Source organism: Salminus brasiliensis, chromosome 7 (assembly GCF_030463535.1).
Source record: "Salminus brasiliensis chromosome 7, fSalBra1.hap2, whole genome shotgun sequence".
Lineage (NCBI taxonomy): Eukaryota > Metazoa > Chordata > Actinopteri > Characiformes > Bryconidae > Salminus > Salminus brasiliensis.
This window is the reverse complement of record NC_132884.1, coordinates 27,749,343-27,770,541: the sequence shown is the minus strand read 5'-3', so window position 1 is coordinate 27,770,541 and position 21,199 is coordinate 27,749,343. Positions and strand designations below refer to the sequence as shown.

The 21,199-nt window shown below is 38.9% G+C and overlaps 1 protein-coding gene across 1 annotated transcript in view; it reads right to left on the bottom strand.

The window, feature by feature from the left end:
- The window catches only part of oca2 (oculocutaneous albinism II), a 118,683-nt gene extending 99,344 nt beyond the window's left edge, over window positions 1–19,339 (bottom strand). The window contains exons 1-7 of the mRNA XM_072683058.1: window positions 19,110–19,339; window positions 8,648–8,743; window positions 4,184–4,354; window positions 4,043–4,100; window positions 3,855–3,927; window positions 2,075–2,232; window positions 540–622 (exon numbers count right to left, since the gene is read on the bottom strand). Coding sequence (XP_072539159.1) covers window positions 540–622; window positions 2,075–2,232; window positions 3,855–3,927; window positions 4,043–4,100; window positions 4,184–4,354; window positions 8,648–8,743; window positions 19,110–19,339 — 869 coding nt within the window. The remainder of the gene's footprint in view (window positions 1–539; window positions 623–2,074; window positions 2,233–3,854; window positions 3,928–4,042; window positions 4,101–4,183; window positions 4,355–8,647; window positions 8,744–19,109) is intronic.
- Window positions 19,340–21,199: the final 1,860 nt, after the last annotated feature.

The following is a 21,199-nucleotide window of genomic DNA, read 5'->3' as shown; positions in this document are numbered from 1 at the left end:
CAAAGTGGTAGCGCATTAGACCACTGAGCCACATTTGAGACCTGGTGATGGAACTGGACAAAGCCATTGCTGGCTGGGGCATCTGTTTATGTTTATGTGCATCTGTTCTAATGTGATCTGGAGCTTTTTATAGCAAAAACTCTCTTATTGCCAAGGGGGTACATAGTGTGCTTAATTGCCTAAAACCTCTGCACCATATTGTGTTGGTATAAACTATGCAATTAATTATATAATTTTATCATTATATTGGGAATAATAATGTGAATGTACAGAAAACATACAACAATAACCCTACATTTCTTTGCTTCAATCTTTGTTCAATCCAAACAATTAATTTGATGGATTTATCATCTTTGGCATGTGTTAGTAGGAGTGAGTCTGGGTTTATTGGTCATTTTTATATCTCTGATACATCAACGTAAATCACAAGACAAGAAATGAGGCTCACATTCATATTAATGTCACTTTGTCAAACTAACCATTAATGTTAACTAACCTGGAAGTGTGCAATTATTGCATGCAGCTTTGTTCAAACTTACCCTGTCAACATTTCAAATGTTCTCGTTGTAAGAATCTGATCGTTCCTCTTCGAATGTAAAGGTATAGTCCAGTTATGCAGTATCTGTTTGCATCACACACACAAAATACAAGGAAAACATTCCTCATCAAGCTGCGCTACGCATTGTTGCAATCCTGCTTAAAGGGGTGGGAGCATTAGCATTGGGAGTGTTATTCATAGATCACTGTCAGTTTTAGTGCAGGATATTATTCAGCAGCACGATTTTGATACTTTGATAAAGCATTTGTTCTGCAACACTGAATAAACCTGGCATCACGCAAACAACTCTATAGATCATCTAGATGACAAACTCATAGATTTTGGACAAGTATGGCACTGAATAATCACTTTTGGCAGAACACTTTTCATTGTGTCCAGTATAATGCAAAATAATAACCCTGCACATTTCATCTGTTTCACTAATATTGCTTTAACAAGGACTTTTTGTTTACTTCAGAAAGTTGTTGTGATCAATAAATACAGCATATGAAATCAAATCAATAGTCTTCTCTACTCACACAATTTTTATTTTACCATATCAGAGTGTGCTGTTTTCATTTTTAAGCTGTTTAATTCAGAACTTCAATATAAGTGTCTTAATGTGAACTACTGGTCTCAATCATATTATACTTCGCTAATAAAACCTATTTAAATCTGATTCATTCACCTATCCATGCTCCAGCCACAAACACATTCTTTTTACAGTATCTGTTGCAAGATTATACGTATAATACATATACGTATAATATTATAAGTTATATTGTCCAAAACTGCATTTGATTGAATGTGAAATTGTAGCAAACCACTCAGTTTCTGCCAAAACAATTACATAATTCATTGAAGACAAAGACACCATTAAGTGTCGCTACATAGCATTTAGTGTCCAGTTGGAAATATTATGTTATGTCTCATTAGCTAAAAAAGCTTTAGTCAATTTTCAATAAACAGAACCTCCTTCCAGTTAAAATGCAGTAAACACAAAAACACAGGCTAAATTTTCTCCCTTTTTATTTGCCTTTCATTCCTGGCCATGAACACAAAACACACCTCTAAAATCCCTTTTTCAGACAAATCTAATCATGCTACACATATACTCTACAGATTCTTCTTTGGCCAGGGTGGTCATCAAACTCATGTGCCTGAGGGATGTGATGATGTTAGTATCTTACCCTGATATGCTACGACATTTAGCTTCTTCATAGTGAAACTCTAAACTTATAAACAATCAAAATTCGGCCCGTAACAATTAGCTGTTGTGACAATAGTGGAGGGTATGTACTGTCCAATAGTTCTTAGTAATGGGCTGTCATTAGTTTATCAGTCACTACCTGTAGCATCAATAACTGTAGCTGAATAGCATTACATATATTTTCTCTGAACCATGTTAACCCACTTTTCCGGGAGAAGCATTAACAGTAAAGGGATTTTTTATTACATATATATATAGCAGCATAAGTCACTGAGGCTCAGTTTAGCAAGTTTTAAGGAAGTTTAAGTTATCATTGCAAGTCTTACCTGTTGAAAACGTTTCCTGCGGGATCCTATTTCTACTGTTTGCTCCACCTGTATCAGAATGTACTCCTGGGTAGGGACACCCTCCATTCCAGTCATGAAGGGCCCACCTACCTGAAGCTTTAACAATGCATTATCACGGAAGTCTGTCAAGTTCATCGCTGAGGGGTCAAGCGAGTCAAGGGAAACCTGCTGTCATGATCAGATTGCATATGCCACATGGGTGTCATGAAGAACAAATACCACCCAGCATTTAACAGCAGGGTTTTAGCATGAATTCCTCCCCCCAGACGTGAGCATATACATTTCCCAGTAATCGCACATTAAAGCACTCAGAGATAGGGCAGACAAAGTCACTTGTCATGCATGATCAGTTGAGTCAAAGCTATTACCACAAGATGTAAAGCCATTTAAATAGCAGATGATGAGATTATCTCACCATCAGATAAGATCAGCCAAGTCCTTCAGCAAAATGTCTGACAGATATGATCATTCCTGACTTTGAAAAATTACATCTGGGCCATGTATTCAGAGAATGTAGGATATCTCAGACCTATAAATGGAAAGAATTTTCTCTGATTCTACCAGTGAAGAGAGATGTATTGACCATGAATTTTAATGGTTCATTCTGATTTTAATTTTCAAACAGCTAAACACTCAGTGGCTGATTGTTATTAGTTTTTATTAGTTGTAACTAAGTTTTTCATTTGAAAATTAGCCAATTTAGCCAATGGTGCAACATAAACAACTTAATTGGCTCTTTAAGTCTACTGTTTTATGGTCACATTATTTATTTTGAACAGTCAAGTGAGAACAAGATGAACCTTTTCAGGATAACCTGAAAGATGAAGATGAAACATTGTTGTCAATGTTTAAGCATGATTACTTTAGATCACATGTTTTAGACAATTTTAGAGCAAAAAAAAGGAAAGGGGCACCATGCTTGTGCAGTTTGTGCACCCCATAAGACTTGAGACTTGAGACTTTTGTCAAACTCTTAGACCTTAATTACCTGATCAGGGCTTTGGCTTGTTCATGATCATCATTATGAAAAGTCAGTTTTAAAATTTTAAAGATTCATAAATGACAACACATGACTCCTCGAACCTTGTCCCCGGGCTGTAAAGCACAAGGGTAAATCGGTATTGCTTTGGGCTTGTGTTGCAGCCAGTAGCACAGGGAACATTTCACTTCTAGAAGAAAGAATGGATTTAACTAAATACCAATCATTTCTGGAAGCATAAATCACATAAAATAAAAGTAGAAAAAGTAGTATATAGAGTGAAAAATTAAAAGAGGGTGTAATAAGATCCTTGAGGAAGTTTTGGAGGTTCTTCCATTTGGAAATGTGAAGGAACCTTTTAAGGTGATTTGATGAACCTTCAAGAAAAGGTTTAAAAAGACAAGGTTCCTTTAATGTTCCTCCACTCTTCAAACTGAAGAGTTCCTCAAGAATCTTATATTTGTAGCAGTGTACAACAGGATCATGATCCTAAACACACCTCAAAGTCTACAATGAATGACCTCGAGGGGCACAAGCCGAAGGTTTTGCCATGGCCCTCACATTCCCCAAATCTAAACATCAATGAAAATCTGTGCATGGACCTCAAAAGAGTAGTACAGACAAGACGGCCATAGGATCCCACTGAACGAAGAGCCTTTTGCCAGAAAGAATTGGCAAAAAAAGAAGTATCTCTATATCATCTCTAACTTTATGGCATTTGAATATCAGGTCATTTTTAACTGTTGATTGTCTTCGATAGCACATAAATGGAAAAGATACAAAAACTCTCAGTGGATGAGACTGCAAACATCCTCCAGGGTCTCTCTCGATCAGGATACATGCTGAAGAAAAGCTGCCCGTGAAGCAGACTCATGTTAATATCACATTAATGAAATTTTACTACGAATTGTGTTACTTGTCCAAACAGTCTATACGCTATATGCAGATGTGCTGGTTACAAAACTTACCGAACACAGGACAACAATGGTGAAGATGGTGACAAGTTTTGTGATCCTTAAACAGTATCTGTGAAGCAAACAGAAATCCATTTCATCAAGCTCTGTGTTGCCCTGCATCCACACACAGATCCAGATCCACATGATACATACCTGAGGTTGGAGGAGAGTTTGAAGTTGTGTTCACTTTTCTCAGTGGAGAGGGAACGAGAGAGACTGGCCACTTCACTGCCCAGCCGGCATCTCCTCTCCAGCTCAGCCGAGTTATCCCACAGTTCCTCTCCAGGGCCAAAACTGGAGTCATGCAGCGTCATATAAGTTAGACTGCAGGGCACAAAAACACTACTATCAGTTGTTTTTTGTTTACTAACATTTTAGCAAAGCTAAGTTTTTCACATTAGTTAAAGTAACTGTTTAACTATTAGTAGAGATGCTGATCCAGGCATATTTTAAAGGACTGAATACAGGCTATTTTAATCCCAGTCCAGTTCTGGGTCTTTGTTTTAACCACGGTGCTATTAACAGACAGTGCGGACATTCTCAAAAGTTGATTAAAAGAGTTTAGAGTGTGAGGTGTGGAACTATTTTACAGTGGAACATGAAAACAGGCCGTAATATCTGACACTTTATAAAACAATCCTTGAGACATTCTGTTTTACCAGCAGGAGAATCATGTGTCTTTCTTTGTGTTTTAACCACCATTTAACAGCGTGTTAACAACTGGGAGGCTAATTCTAATGCTAATACACACACTATAGAACATCAAATCATTGCACTTATCTAAACGGTGTGGCTTTATTATTTATTTAAACACAAAGATCAGATCGGATCAATAATGGCTGATACTCTGCATTAAGAGACTTGGATCAGACTGAGGGTAAGATAACCTCATTGGGACATCCCTAGTGCTAACAGCAGCAATGCAAGGTCACAAAAATCAATTATTATGTCTAAAAAAGCTCTAGGTACATGTGAAAGACCACCACAAACATTAAAAGGGGCTGTACATGTTAACCAATGCACCATATATCACTGGATCTCAAATTGATCTGTGGGGAACCATAGCTTACCCACATTCTTGCTCTAAAAATAAAGATGCTTCAAATGGCATGAAAGAACCACTTTTGGTTCTATGAAGAACCATGTTTGCAATAGAGCAGAAACTTTTAAAGGTCTAAAGGTTCTAAAAGAACCTTTTGAAGGCCACTTGATTTAAAGATTCTTTACATTCAAATGGTATATCCACCATATGTCCAAATGTTTGTGGACATACCTTCTGATAAATTAATTGAGCTACTTTAGGTCGCACCCATTTCTGACAAAGATGTGTGAATGCACACAAACAGCTTGTTTAGTCCCTGTAAGAAAATATTGCCAATAGAATAGGACTATCTAGTGCAGCTGAACATGAACGTATTGGTACCATGCATAATGCCAGGTGTGGGCTGGAGGGGTAAAAGCATGGAGCTGTGAAGCAGTGTGAAGTTGTATTCTCTGGAATGATGGTGATCCATCTAAAACTTTTGGGAGTTTGGAATGAGGTGGGGTGATGGTCATCGAACCTTCTGGACTCAACAATACTCTTGTCACTGCATGCAATCAGATCTCCACAGCAATGTTTCAAAATCTAGTTGTTGGAGCAAATCAATACTCCAACAAAAGCACTTTATGTTGTTTTATGCATGTGTTTTATGCCCATGATTTAGGAAGAAACAATGAAAAATCATGTGTCCCAATATTTTTGTCTAAATGGTGTGTTTCTATTACAAACATAAATTCTTTGTGCACTATTAAACATATAAGATCCTTGACAAACTTTTAGAGGTTCTTCAGTTTCAAACTGAAGGTGCTTTAAGAAAACCATCAAGGAAAATTTTTCTTCTAAACCCTTTTCTTGAAGGTTCCCCAAAGCACCAAGGTTCCTCCAGTTTCAAAATAAAGAACATCCAAAAGTTCCTCAAGGATCTTATACTTTTAACAGTGTGGAACCAAAAGTGGTTCTCCTACAGCATCTCTGAAGAACCATTTGAAGCACTTTTATTTTTAAATGTGTAACCCTGTTTTGTGAGTTAGGTAGAGAGGATTTCAGAGGTTATTAGAAAACACTCACTGACCAGCACTGACCAAAACTACAGTTCAACCCAGGACTCAGTATGGCTCAAAATCTGAGCCATTTTGATTCTGTGCCAAACACAGAAAAAAAAAAAACAGGGCCCATGACTCTTTGAAAAAGCAACTGGAGGATACAATGCAGTCAGCCTGCATCTTCTTACAGGACTAACCTGTGTTAACGTCATGGATAATGCTCAGACACAAGCCCTGAACTCCAAGACCTGCTATAAAAATAACTGAAACTGGCTTGTTTTTCCAGCGATTTTCTATTAGCAAGAGGTTGACTTTCTGGAAAAAATTTAAAGACAACAAAAGACAACCACCATTTGTGTCTTTGCCTTCCACCCATCCATACAATAAACACACACAGACACACTTTAGATCATACACATAGCAAGCAAATGTGCCTGGAATGGTGGGAAGCCACATCTGCAGCACCCAGGGAGCAGAGAGGGTGAAGGGCCTTGCTCAGGGGCCCAACAGTGGCAGCTTGGCAAACCCTAGTAGTGAACCCACAACCCTGTCATCCACAACCCAGTGCTCTAACCACTAAACCACCACTTCCTTGATGTGTGAAAACTGCAAGAAGGACGGTCCAGGATTTCACATTAGCATGCAGTTTGTAGATATGGAATATTAAAGTTAGAAGGATTGTAATGGAGAGACATGTACAGCTAAATTGAGTTGGACATTTTGCGGCGCTTTATCTGATCTTGTCAAAAAACACTCTGACATCATCTGACCCAGCACAGAGATTGTAATTTTAATACAGGTGTAATCCTTTGGGGCTTCACCAACTGTACATAAAATATGACTGGCTTTAGAGTTCACATAGGGATACAGGTGTGAATTAGGTCATCTCTGAGCAGAAATTGGACATCTGAACATAACTGCATTTAAATCAAATGGTTTAAACTGAAGATTTAATCCAAATAAAATTGAAAATATAAATAATTAAATGCCATTTCCTCTAGAACACAAGCTCACTAGTCACCAGATTCTAATTATGCGTCTTTGGTTAATGTGTCAGCATTTTAATGCTATGTAGGATTATGTTACTGTTCCTTTGAAACAATATACGTATATTCTATAGTCCTCCTAAACTATGAAGCAGCTGAATCTTGACTGTGTTTGGCTTAATTATGGAGAACAAGGAGGCCGAGACCACTTTAAGATATCAAAATGCCATAAGTTATGGGCTGAGCTGTTTTTGTCTTAAACACTTATTTAAATACGTCCCCCGCCGTGTTACAAAGTGGTTGTTCAAAAACGAAGGTCCCAGGGTCATCTTTTCTCATTATTAGATGGTAAAACGAACAATTACAGTCTTCGCCTCTGGCTAAGCTGCTCAGAGAAAGCTTGTATTAGGCTTGTATTTCTTCCTGTCATACTCCAGCAAGCTAATGCCATGGAGATTGAGGGGAATGAAGCTGCACTGAAGGGAAATTAGCATCTGACCTTTCTCTTTTTTTTACAGCTGGACAGAGGAATACAAACACACTCTTAATGTAAAATAGACTGAATTTCAGTCCATTGAAAAAAAAAACTTGTATATAACCTTCATTTTAATCAATTCAAGAGTCTCAATAATAAGTTTTTCATGAGAACCCCAATAACATTTCACATACCAAATGTTGCGTCATGACTAAAAGGTCAATTGCGAATCAACATAGAGGTGTAGACACACAATCTTCTGTAGCCATATCAGTCTCTTACAATCAGTGATGGGCTTGATTGTATTTTTTTAATCTGTAATCAGTCTTGTCTTTATTACTATTTTTCCTGGGTTAGTAGTAGCAAAGTGTACTATGCTCTAAAAAAAGCATTGGTTTCTACAGAAGGGCTTCGTACAGAAATACTGTAGGTGTAGTGTTAAAAACTAGGCCTGCCCCAATATAGGTACTGTGGGCTGATGCTGATTTCCCATATTGTTCACACACCAATCAGTCATAATATTAAAACCGCTCTCAGGTGAAGTGAATAACAGTGATGTTCATGATTGGTGAGGCCTAAACTGCACTGGGATAGATTTTGATTAAGAAGGTTAGATTACAGACACCATCCACTACAAGGAAAATCTGGAAAGACCAATGTTTAAGATCACCTTGATTTTAAGAGACCCTTTGTAATTGTTGGACGGAGCAGATCAGCCTCAAAACCAGCCCAATTATTCTGTAGTGTGGGCCAGACATAACATGTATAGTTGAATGCAACAGTTTGGGCTTGCTCAAATGATGCTGATTTTCTGATTTTCTGAGTGAAAATAAGTAACGCATTATCTACAGAGAACGCAACTTTATTTGCAGAACTTAACATGTTAGGAGAATAAAAAATTAAATCAACAATGAATAGAATTCTATCTGTAATAGCATGCAAAAAAAGCGGATCATCAAGTGGATGATTGTAGATTTGTAAAGAATTTTTACTTTTAAAAAATCAACAAAACATGTCATTTAAAAGCTACCAAGCAAAACGCAATCTACAGCATGGCACACTGTGGCCTACCCATCATCCTGGGAGAACTTCAGCAGTGGAGACCTCTCAGTGTGGTTGCTCAGGCTGCATTTTCCTCGGAGAAAGTTTACAACACTGAAGTTGCGCCTGAGGACAAATAAAGAGGTGGAATTTTATGATACCTGTGAATGATCTTTTTATAAGCAGCATATTAGCCACTTTAGAAAGTGCATTTAAAAATCAATGCTTATCTGAGTAAAGCAACTGAAGACACACAAGGTGCCCTGACTTTGAGAAGAGCTTAAAGTCACTTTACACCATTAGATCATCTCATGGTTTAATAAGTTTGCAGCACTGCTGTGTCTAGATGGCTGATAATCCAGCAGGTTATTGAGGTCAAATGCTGCTCCATTATGAGGGCAGCTATATTGACTGAATTGTCCATCTAAGTTTCATCTGATTCAACATCTTGATTCCCTCACCTCACCAATTATCCATTTCAGCTATTGCACATTGCTCTGAAAACAGGGAAAGGCCTTTGACCTTTGCACCATTATCACACACACAGTCTGTCTCTGACACAGCTGTAGGCCGGGGTCTCCTGCAGGTTAGTAGCGTTGACTGACAGCAAAGGGCTGTCAGCCGATGACGGGCATCAGGTGAGCTGTCTTAAGGCTGAGGATCATTAAAGAGTGTGTGTCACTCTGCCACAGCAGCTGTCTTTCACGCTCCATCACTCACTGTCTTCTTGGCTTTTGGCCTTTGCTTGTTTGTAACTGAAGAAACTGTTTAATTGGGTGATGACTAACTATGGGCACAATAATAAACACCTGTGCACTGTAAGTAAATGTCTCATCACACTATAGTTGCACATTTATAGTGACAGCACATTGACAAATCGAATTTAATCAATCACACAGTATAACTTGCAGTGAAATGCTTTTATGACAGTCTGCCCACATCAAGCTATACAATAAAAATCTACATTTAAACTTAACTAAACCTTAACTTAATGAAGTAAAGTGCAAAAGTGCAAAAGAAAAATAAAATAAAAAAATAAATAAAAATAGAATAAGTTACATTTAAGTTAAAAAATAAAATATAAAAATATGAAAATATAGACATATAGAAATATAAGCAAATAAAATACAAAATACAAATATACAAATATATATACACAGATGAAATAGTGCGTGTCTGTGTGTGTGTGTATGTATATTAATTCTTATACAATTCTATACGTGTAGTCTATCAGTCAAGACCTGTTTGCTGACAGAAGTCTGGTTCTGTAGTCCTGCACTGTATCTACAAGTCTAACGTGTCATGTGAAGTTGTTAAATAATCTTAGATAAGCTTGATAATGTGGTTGCTGTCTCTATGTGGCAGTGTCTCCTAACTAGGACAAAAGTACTTTGCACAACCTCCTTGCTCTTTAAGTTCACTTCACATTTTTCGCAGAACTGAGGGCTGGAGTTTGGAGCCATATTTCCCTTCTCAAACACACAAAGCTCTAGATGCAAGAGCTAACAACAGTTTGTACCTACACTGTAGTAAACAACTGGATCCTCCTGACTGGCTCCAGAATAATAACAAAGCTCATAAAGCATCTTTAAAAGAGGATATTGATGCTGTCATGCAAAAACCTCTTATCTCCAAACTGACAACTCTACATGAGAAGGAAAAAATGTTCTAAACTTTCCACAGAAGTGAAAAAGATTTTATTCCAAGTCTTTTAATTCATTCATCATATAATTTAGACAAAATGTAAAGAACAACTGACAAAAAGAAAGTGTCCTCTGGAATAATGATGCTCCATCCAATATTTTTAGGATTAGGGAGTCAGGGATGAGGTGTGGTAGTGATCATTCAACATCCTGACCTCAATAACGCTTGCCATCTCAAAGCTCTTGCCTTTGGAACATTGACATGAATCAAATCCTCAAAAGCTTTCTCTGGACGGTAGACACAGTTACAGGGCCCTGATCTACAGATAATTAGAAACTAGACAGCCACAAGCATTTTAGAGAATTCCCTACCATTCTGACACCTCTCCTGCTCACTACATCTTGAGCTAATCTTAGCTCTTCAGCAGTTTGAGCCAGTGCCCAGAGGCTTAAACTGGTGAAGCTCAGGAAACCCTGACTGATGAGAAACCCCTTCTCCTGTCGAAGATGGGGGAGGTGGTAGAGAAAAACCTTTAACTTCATAAGATCGTTCAGTCATAAAAGTGCCAGTTGATTTTGTGTCACTCTCCATATTTACTGGTAGGTAACGTCAGCTATAAAACTCAGCAACCTCTCCTACTCTGCTTCCCTCCCTGCCCCACCTCTAAACCTGTATATCACTACAGTGCCCCTCTCAAAGTGTCCCTACCACTTTCTGGTGCAGGTACCCTTTTACACCCTTGATTTGGGAAAAAAACAAAAAATTAGCAGGTGTCCAAATACTTTCGTCCACATAGTGTACACGTAGATTATTGTCTGTGTACTACAGTTTAAAAGGTTGCTCCTCAGTAAATGGTCATGGTGTTTAAAAAAAAGGATCATGTGTTATACAATTTTCATTTATTAGTCATTTAGATCACAATTAAATAGGCGATCCCTGTCCAGGCAATTAGATTACTCTCCAACAGCATACCATGCTTTCCTTGGTAGCATTTGTACAACAGCACTAATACGAGAAGATGATACAATCAAATGCTAACTTAAAACTCAATTTCTCAGGATTTTTTGTCTCTATTGAGATATTGTTTACTGCTGACTATCACACCATGAAGAATTATATTGAATCTTCTTATCGATATAAGATGTCCTGTCTTCAAGTTTCATTTACATATCAGTGAATGCCAGGGTGCAGCAGACAGGCACTTTGAATGGCACAGATCCAGACTGTATTGCAGAAGATAAGCAGCTGTAATAACAGACAGACACCAAGGCTTCTGCAGTGTTTTTGTTTTATTAAGAGATATATTAGACAGGCGTGGCTGTAGGGTAATGATGTTGATTTGCACTTCTCTCACCATCAATTGCAAGTACTAGGAGGAGCAGTCTTTGCTGTAGATAACAGAAATGCCTTTTGAACTATAAATCTGACATATATACATTCTGTCGTGTCTCTCACTCCAGTAAAAGGCAGTGATGATGCAGTGTCTGATCCTACACCAGCATCCTACATCAAGCCCTAATGGGACTTCCCACCCACTCTTTAAAGGGATGGTTTGGTTTATAATTCAAATGAATGCAAACTTTCACTTACCCTAAATTACTCAATTTGCCACAGTAGGCGTCTTTACACTGGAGCTACGAACAAAAGTACATTGCATTGCTAAAAGTCTTTAACCTCGTTTACACCTGGTCACTTCATGTGACTAGTTTCTGGATTATATCTCGATAAGATTTGCCTTTCATCACATGCCTTTACATTCGGTAGTCAAATGCAACTCCAGTTAGTCAGACTGAAATTCGATTGCTGTGTAAGACAGAATATGCAAATTTGCTCAAACATGTGACTCAAATACATCTTAGACCATCTCCTGAAGTGGTTTAAGTAATCGGATTTGTATCTGTTTGAAATGCATCTTGGGTGTGTTTACACTGCCATTTCTGTTTGGTTTGGCCTTGTCAGGATTGTAAAATCCTGATATTCAAGACACACGAAGAGACCATGTGTAAACGGGGTGTTAGACAACTTGAGATACTTTAAGGGAAGCGTGTGATGATGTAAGCTTGTAGTTTTCAAAATGCTAATTGGTAAGCTATCCATTATTTGTTAGCTACACTCACTTTTTTAAGCAATTTATTAGGAAGACATGTGCACCTACTCGATAGTGCAGTTATCTAATCAGCCAATTGTGTGCCAGCAGTGCAATGGACAAAATAATGCAGACCTGCATCAGTAGATTCAGCTTGTTGGTGCCAGATGTGCTGGTTTGAGCATTTCTAAAACTGCTGATCTCCTGGGATTTCAGCACAACTCAGATAATGTAATAAAGAAAAAAAACATCCAATGAGCAGCAGTTGATGAGAGAGGTCAACAGAAAATGGCCAGACTGGTTCAAGCTGAGAGAACGCCTCTGGTAGGGTACAGTTTAGGGAGAGTGGATTTCTTTTCATAAGCGACTGAATTCAGTTAAGTAGTTGCGATGAGTTGACATGTATTTTAAATTCATTTGGAGGGTTGGAACCTTTATTGGGCCAGTTCCAGCCCGCAGGCCGAATGTTTGGTCTAAGGTAACCACTCTGTACAATTGCACTGAGCAGAAAAGCAACTCAGAGTGCACAACACATGCATGACCTCGAAGGCCACGTCAGGTTCCTAAAGAAAAAGCCTTAGTGAGTGTGCATTAGCCTTGTACCTTTAGTGCTAAAACTACAGAAGTAAATGTCAGACAGCTGACATGTTTATAACAGGGTAACATAAATTACAGTAGGACATGAATGAACTTCATCAACTTTTCATTTTTACAAAATATGAAAATAGCAACAGACAATGTGGCAGTGAGAATACGAGAAAGCAAAGCAGAGGAGATGAGCAGACTGGGTCAGCATTCTCTCATTTTCTCTCAGTAATTAAAGACAGACCCCGCTCTGATCATCCCTTAAACCTCCACAGATGAAGACATGTTTATTTACATAAGGCAGACGTTAAGACACCCACTTCAGACTCCATTAGCACTTCAATAACAACAAATTGAATAGAGCCCTCATCAACAAAGAAGAGCTGTGCTTGGGCTGAAGGCTAATGCTGTCTGCAAAAATGCAGACATTGCTCAGGTAAAGTTGGAATTATTATAGATAGAGAGATACAGTGGGGGGGGGGGGTATTTAGTCAGTCACCAATTGTGCAAGTTCTCCCACTTAAAAAGATGAGAGAGGCCTGTAATTGACATCATAGGTAGACCTCAACTATGAGAGACAATGAGAAAAAAAAATCTGAAAACCACATTGTCTGATTTTTAAAAGAATTTATTTGCAAATAATGGTGGAAAATAAGTATTTGGTCAATAACAAAAGTTCATCTCAATACTTTGTTATATATCCTTTGTTGGCAATGACAGAGGTCAAACATTTTCTGTAAGTCTTCACAAGGTTGGCACACACCGTTGCTGGTATGTTGGCCCATTCCTACATGGAGATCTCCTCTAGAGCAGTGATGTTTTGGGGCTGTCGGCGGGTAACACAGACTTTCAACTCCCTCCAAAGGTTTTCTATGGGGTTGAGATCTGGAGACTGGCTAGTCCACTCCAGGACCTTGAAATGCTTTTTACAAAGCCATTCCTTTGTTGCCCTAGCAGTGTGCTTAGGATCATTGTCATGCTGAAAGACCCAGCCACGTTTCATCTTCAATGCCCTTGCTGATGGAAGGAGGTTTGCACTCAAAATCTCACAATACATGGCCCCATTCATTCTTTCATGTACACGGACCTAGTCCTAGTCCCTTTGCAGAGAAACAGCCCCAAAGCATGATGTTGCCACCCCCATGCTTTACAGTTGGTATGGTGTTCTTTGGATGCAACTCAGCATTCACTCTCCTCCAAACACAACAAGTTGTGTTTGTACCAAACAGTTCTACTTTGGTTTCATCTGACCATAAGACATTCTCCCAATACTCTTCCAGAACATCCGAATGCTCTCTAGCAAACTTCAGACGCGCCCGGATATGTACTGGCTTAAGCAGGGGAACAAGTCTGGCATTGCAAGATCTGAGTCCCTGGCGGCGTAGTGTGTTACTGGCGGTAGCCTTTGTAACGTTGGTCCCAGCTTTCTGCAGGTCATTCACTAGGTCCCCCCGTGTGGTTCTGGGATTTTTGCTCACCGTTCTTGGGATAATTTTGACTCCACGGGCTGAGATCTTGCGTGGAGCCCCTTGATCGAGGGAGATTAGCAGTGGTCTTGTAGGTCTTCCATTTTCTGATTATTGCTCCCACAGTAGATTTCTTCACACCAAGCTGCTTGCCTATTGCAGATTCAGTCTTCCCAGCCTGGTGCAGGTCTACAATTTTGTTTCTAGTGTCCTTCAACAGCTCTTTGGTCTTCACCATAGTGGAGTTTGGAGTGTGACTGTTTGAGGTTGTGGGCAGGTGTCTTTTATACTGTTAACGAGTTCAAACAGGTGCCATTAATACAGGTAATGAGTGGAGGACAGAGAAGCATCTTAAAGAAGAAGTTACAGGTCTGTGACAGCCAGAAATCTTGCTTGTTTGTAGGTGACCAAATACTTATTTTCCACCATTATTTGCAAATAAATTCTTTAAAAATCAGACAATGTGATTTTCAGAATTTTTTCTCATTTTGTCTCTCATAGTCTCTCATAGTAGTACCTATGATGTCAATCACAGGCCTCTCTCATTTTTTTAAGTGGGAGAACTTGCACAATTGGTGACTGACTAAATACTTTTTTTCCCCACTGTAGATGGATGGATGGGTAGATATACAATACAGCACAGTAATACAATATAATAATAATAAATGTATTTAAACCTGACCAGATGTGAAAAATGCCGTGCAGTAATAGAGAATAAAAATGAAAAATGTGCAAGAGGAGCAGGTATCAGCAGATCAGCGAAAAACAATACTGAATAAACATGTGCATTTTTTTTTTTAAGGAAATGTAAAGGATGTACAGTAAAGTGTTAAAGTGTTGTGTGGGCTGGCTATTTAATAAACATTCCCCATGTCTCTGATAACCCAAGAACCCCAAGAACCTTAAAGACCTTTACTCTCCCATTCACTCTGCACTACTTACTTCTATGAAAGAAATAAAGAACTGAGTAAAATAAGGGGAGGAGTGATAGTGGGAGAAAGAGAAAGAGAGAGAGAGACAGAGAGAGAGTTAAAAACTAGAAAAACACATTACACACTTTGCTGGTGCATCAAACATTCATACACTCTCAGTACCCAACACTGTCCATTTCTTCCTCACACTTAAAGCAGCGGTCAGTGCAGAAGCTGCATATGTTTGTGTGTGTGTGTGTCTGGGCTTCAGACAAGCCATTTTAAGTGTAGCCTCCTTGGGACACCCTGGTATCAGGCTGGGTATAGGAGAGCTTACACAGGATATTTCCAGGCCAGTAATCCCTCTCTATAGAGTTACACAACAGAGAGGAGATTTGAACATGTTAGCTCACAGAGGGTCAGGATATGAAACTAAAGCACAGCTTCATCTTATTGCGTACTGATCACAGTAGCCTACATCCACACAGCAGAGTCAGGAGGCCTGAGACATGCTTCCATTTGATCAGCGGGGAGGCCTACAGTATCCTGACACAGCTAACTCTGCATAGCCTGAACTACCCCAGCAAACACAAAAAACTAAGCCGAAAGCAGCACATGCTTTTATAATACGTTTTATAAACTCACTAATGCTACAGAAGAATTAGACAGGATGAAATAGCTGTGGAGTGAATAAAAACTAGAGCCAGAGCATGTTGAGCTAATTCCTAATGTGTTAGTTCTACAAAAACACACACACACACACACACACACACACACACACACACTTTCTTTATATTCTTTATATATTACCCAAATATAGAAATTACAGAAACATAAATCAGTGTATGAATACCACACATTTAGTCAAAGGGAACACTCAATATAAAAGTACCTAAATATAAAATTAAATTCTTAAATATTTTATTACATTGATTTATTTTTTGTATTTAATTAATGTAATTAATTTGGCTTCCATTGGAATTAATTTTAGATCATTGGATCTAACTAAACAGAGTTAATTCATTAAGATGTACTTGAATTGTTTATTAATTATTGTCTATTTTACATAAATCAATTACTTAAAGACAGAAAAAAATGTGAAGCTAAGCTAAGGCTGAAGAATATCATTTACTTCTTGAAACTTGACAGAGCAACTTTAAAACCAGTAAGCAGTTCCCTGTGTTAGCGTCGCCCACACCAGACTGTTCTACATTACCTTGGATAGCTAATGCTAATGCACACACAGCTCGTCTAGTCCCTATAAAGAACTACTGCCAAAAGAATACGACTTTCTGGAGCAGATAAACATGCACTTATTGGCCCCATGCCTAATGCCAGGCATGGTTTAGAGGGGTATAAATCCCAGCATGGAGCTGTGGAGCAGTGGAACTGTGTTCTCTGAAATGATGGATCAAATCCCCACAGCAGTGCTCCTCCAAAATCTAAAAAGCCTTCCCTGGACAGTAGAGGCAGTTACTCCAACCATAGCAGGATAAACTGTTTTTAATACCCTTGATTTTGGAAGAAACAACAAATGAGCAGGTGTCCCAAAACTTTCATATATTGCACATACCTACACACTGAAAAGCGTGTCTATTTTCTAGATTACAGATGTTTCCCTTAGCACAACATGCTAATGTAAATACCCCCCTGTTAAACTTCTTGTGACTCTGGACATTGACATAGTGACATTTACACTAATTTTCTCACTTTCTTCACGTTATTCATGTGCTGATAAGACAATAACTAATACATATTCAACAAGCTAGCTAATAGTGTAAATGTTATTGTGGGCCCTGAAGCAAGTAACACCAATATGTTACCTCTGTTAATGTCAGCTAGTGATAAACAGCAAAGGAAACACATAGCTGGCATAGTTATTTTAAGAAATGTACTTTTATCGTGTCTAAAGTTATTTCATGGGCAGTTAATGGGTGCCTTTTTTGTTGCCAGCCCTGTGTTGTACTGACCCAGGTTGGCAACCCTAGCCGGGAGGGTGCCACCCAGAACAAACTTTAGCCACTCTGCTCCTTTGTTCTCTGAGAGTAGGAGGCATTGCTTGTGGAGATGAGGCTTTGTGAGAAAATATAAAATAATTCGGGTTAAAAACAAACTTTTTTCAGAGTTTATGGGCTGAAACGTGTTTGTCAATATGCCCCCTTTATGTAAAAGTGTTTGATTTTGCATGTAAACACTTCAGACAGGTCATTTAGGTAAACTAAATAAATAAATAAATAGTTTTGTTTTTCCTTTGAACTTTCAGTTTAAGGCCAAGTGAAGCATTAGCAAAACAATATATGATCAATACAGCCAACATTTAACTAATGCTGCAAGTCTCTCTCTCTATCTTTATCTCTCTCTCACACACACACACATACACACACACACACACACACACACACACACACACACACAAAACAAATGTCTTTACATCATCTCAACTACAAAGAGCCTGTGTGATGATTACCATTGTATTACCCCCATACACACACTCAGGCTTTTACTATGTTACTGCTCCAGTAATGTGACCCCTGCATGTGAGCACCAATCTTCTTTCAAGTCGATTAGCAGCTGCTTCAACTCACAAAGCTCTAAGTCGGGCTTGTGGAAAGCTGAACTCAGCCAACCTCCATCCACAACAATAAACTCCAAGTATCAGTCTAAAATGGAGGCCTTATAATGCTACACCAGCCAGGAGAAATGAATAAAAGCAGACAGAAACAGATCACACAGTAAGAATCACGTCTGTGTGGCTGCCCTGGGCTCTCTAAATGGGAGAGGGAAAAAACAAATACCCAAACAATCAAGATAAGAGGCATCTCTACATGCCTGTCATGTTACACAGCAGGGGGCTGTTGCTTAGCTTTGGTTGTATTTTTCCAATAAAAAAATAAAATACTGATTTGTCATAATAAATAACATCTGCCTTGTTTAAATGTGTTATTTTTAGATAAGTACTAGTGCACGAATCCATGCCACAATATGCAAATGTATGTATTACTCTACTTAAACACAACATGAGTCTGGACATCTGTATGCACTGATATTCTGTACATTCCTTCCTGTATTCAGAACAAATAAATACAAAATAGTTTCTTTATAGCTTATAGACAGCTTATAGAGCCAAACAAAAAAAGAAGAGCCATTTAAAAAAGAAAGGAACCTGATAGATTTAGAGCAAAGCAAGAGTGAACAATAACTGGCTTAAACTGGGATGGGGAAAAAAGAGACACCAACTTGTCCTGTATTTTATTTTTCATTTCACAATATGTACAGTTATGTGTTACCTAGTAAGCTAGCTAATGTAGTTGCCCACTATTTTGGTTAGCTATTGATGTAGTGCTAGATAAGAAAATAAAGGGCTCTGAAATAGGCACTGAATAAGGCTACTAAATTAGATAGCTAACATTAGCAACTAAGCTAGCACCAGCTTTCAAAATGTGTGGGTCTCTTCATGAAAGACTCCTCTGGGCATGGCTTACATGGCATGCATTTGTGTGCACCCATTTGTGAGCAGAAAAATGCCTGTAGCATTATGAAGGCCTTTCATGGTTTGATTAACAAACTTTTTGAAAAGTATTGCTTTGATTATTTTTATTTACCAATACTGGGAGGGGGGGCGTGTCTGCACTGTGCTGTGTAGAGTAATGTACCTGTGCTGATTTATAAAATAGATTTTTTTTTAACTTTTAAATAGAAGTATTCTGTTTGTAAGTGTAAGCCTCTGTTCAAATATGTTCTACCAGCGCAAAAAAAAGAAAGAAAGAAACCAAATCAGTGGGTGGCAGTTGTGGTAGTACCTGTCCTCCTGAAGGACGTCTGTGTAGATGATGCGATGTCCAGGGGGCACAGCGGCAGCCTGCAGTAGCTTCTGGGTCTCCCTCCTCTCAGGGAAGCCCTCCAGTAGACGCAATTCGTCAAAGTTTCCAGCCACCGCCTCAGACTTCCTATGAGCCACCCTGCCCTGATGACCCTGGGCACCAGTCTGAGACATCTCCATCTCCAGAGTGCTCTTGTTCTCCAGATACATCGCACCTTAGGCCTGCAGTAGCTGAGAAGGAGAGAAGGATCAGGCTGACAGGCCGCTAACAGAGACATACAGAATTAAACAGCCTCTCACTGGAGTGCCGGATTCAGGACATTTATTACTTTCGGCCTTCAAGCCTTGACATTCTGACAGTAAGAGATTTTCCTTGACCAAGAAATGAGTTGATACAGTTTAATTAGTCACACATAGTCATGTTGGTGATATGTGAGCAAAGTCTATATTCAGAAACGGATGTCAGATTTCTGAAAACTGTTGACTAGTCTGGCAGGAATGTCCTGTTCACCTATCGATACAGCAATGGCCACGGTGAGGATGTAATGGAATACAATTACTGGTATCTGTATTCAGTATTCTCTTAAAAATAATGTGTTTCAAATGGTTCTGACATGGCAATGACACAGAAGAACCACCTTTGATTGCATAAAGAACCATGTTAGTGGTTCTTCACACTCACATCTCTATAATAAACCATGATTCTTTTTGGAATCAAAAGAGGTACTTCTATGGCATCACTCGACTCGAACGATTTGATGGACCTTTATTTTTAAGTGCACACATAATTGTTTTGAAAAGGTAGTGCTGGAGGACCTCTGCACTGCATATTTTACACCCACTTCCACTGAGGAAGGACTTGAATCAGATGATTTGAATCAGATGTGTCACGAGCAAGTGAAAACACTGAAAATGTGCAGGGCCGGGGCCGGGGCCCCCCAGGATTACAGTACACTGCTCCATATTACCAGCAACAGGGGTCTGAATGAGAGTGGGGGTGGTTAGGATGATTCTACAGGGCCCTAATTAAATATATTAACTAAGTATTTTGTTGTGGGCCCCAGTGTAATATCTTTTCATGGGATCCCTGGCAGGGCCCCTGACCAGCAGTATGATATTAGATCACGTTTGGAGGAAGTTATGGTTGAACATTTAGGCATGCTTGTTTCCAAAGACCAATAATAGCTGTTGAGTGTATCGTGGCGTGCTCTGCAGGTCACAGATATTATGGAGTGATATTATTGAAGTCTAAGCCTGCCTTACTTCCAGACTTGTCTAATGTGTTTGACAGTTCCACTGTCTGAGTGGTTGTAGACTCTTAGGCCAGGAGCACAGAACCATCCCAATTAAAGAACTGAGAAGTCCCCCAGGACTCTCACCTCATGACCTTCTGTCTCTCTTTCTCTCTTTCTAACACACACACACCAGCAGATTAGTTTTCAGACAGGTAGTCCAAGCTTTAAATGGTCCAGAGGGGACTTCTGGAAACCCTGCTAATGCTTTGTTTTGGAGCAGAAACGCATGTCTTGATAAAGGATCAATTTTTAAAAAAAATGTTTTTCCCTTAGTTTGTGTGTTCAGACTAAACTTCAACTAATGCCCTTTAGAAATGCAGCTAATCCTTTCAGAGGAGGCTTGGCCTCATTGGCACACATCTCTTATTGGACTTATTTCTCCTGTTAGAAACACGTGAATATCTTCATCACACACACTTGCTCACGCTTGGGTAGAAAGACTGGGTGACTGGGCTATGTGAACTTAAGCTCAAGGTTAATCCTTTTCCACATGTGACTGAAAAAATGCACCAGCTGGATGACGTGTGAATGTGTGTCACATTCCCAGGAACTGTATTTACATTATGCTTAATTGTGTCATATGGATCTCATGAGAGCCAAGCAAGCATATGGGGGGTGGGGGAATCACAAAATAAAACATTTGTTTGTATTCCTGTCTTTGTATTGTTCTCCAGTTGCTATTTGCTATAGTTTTTAACAAATTCCAGCATTTTAATGATTAACATTACTGAACAATGTAAAGTTCAGTAATATTTGGATAACTGAACATTACTGT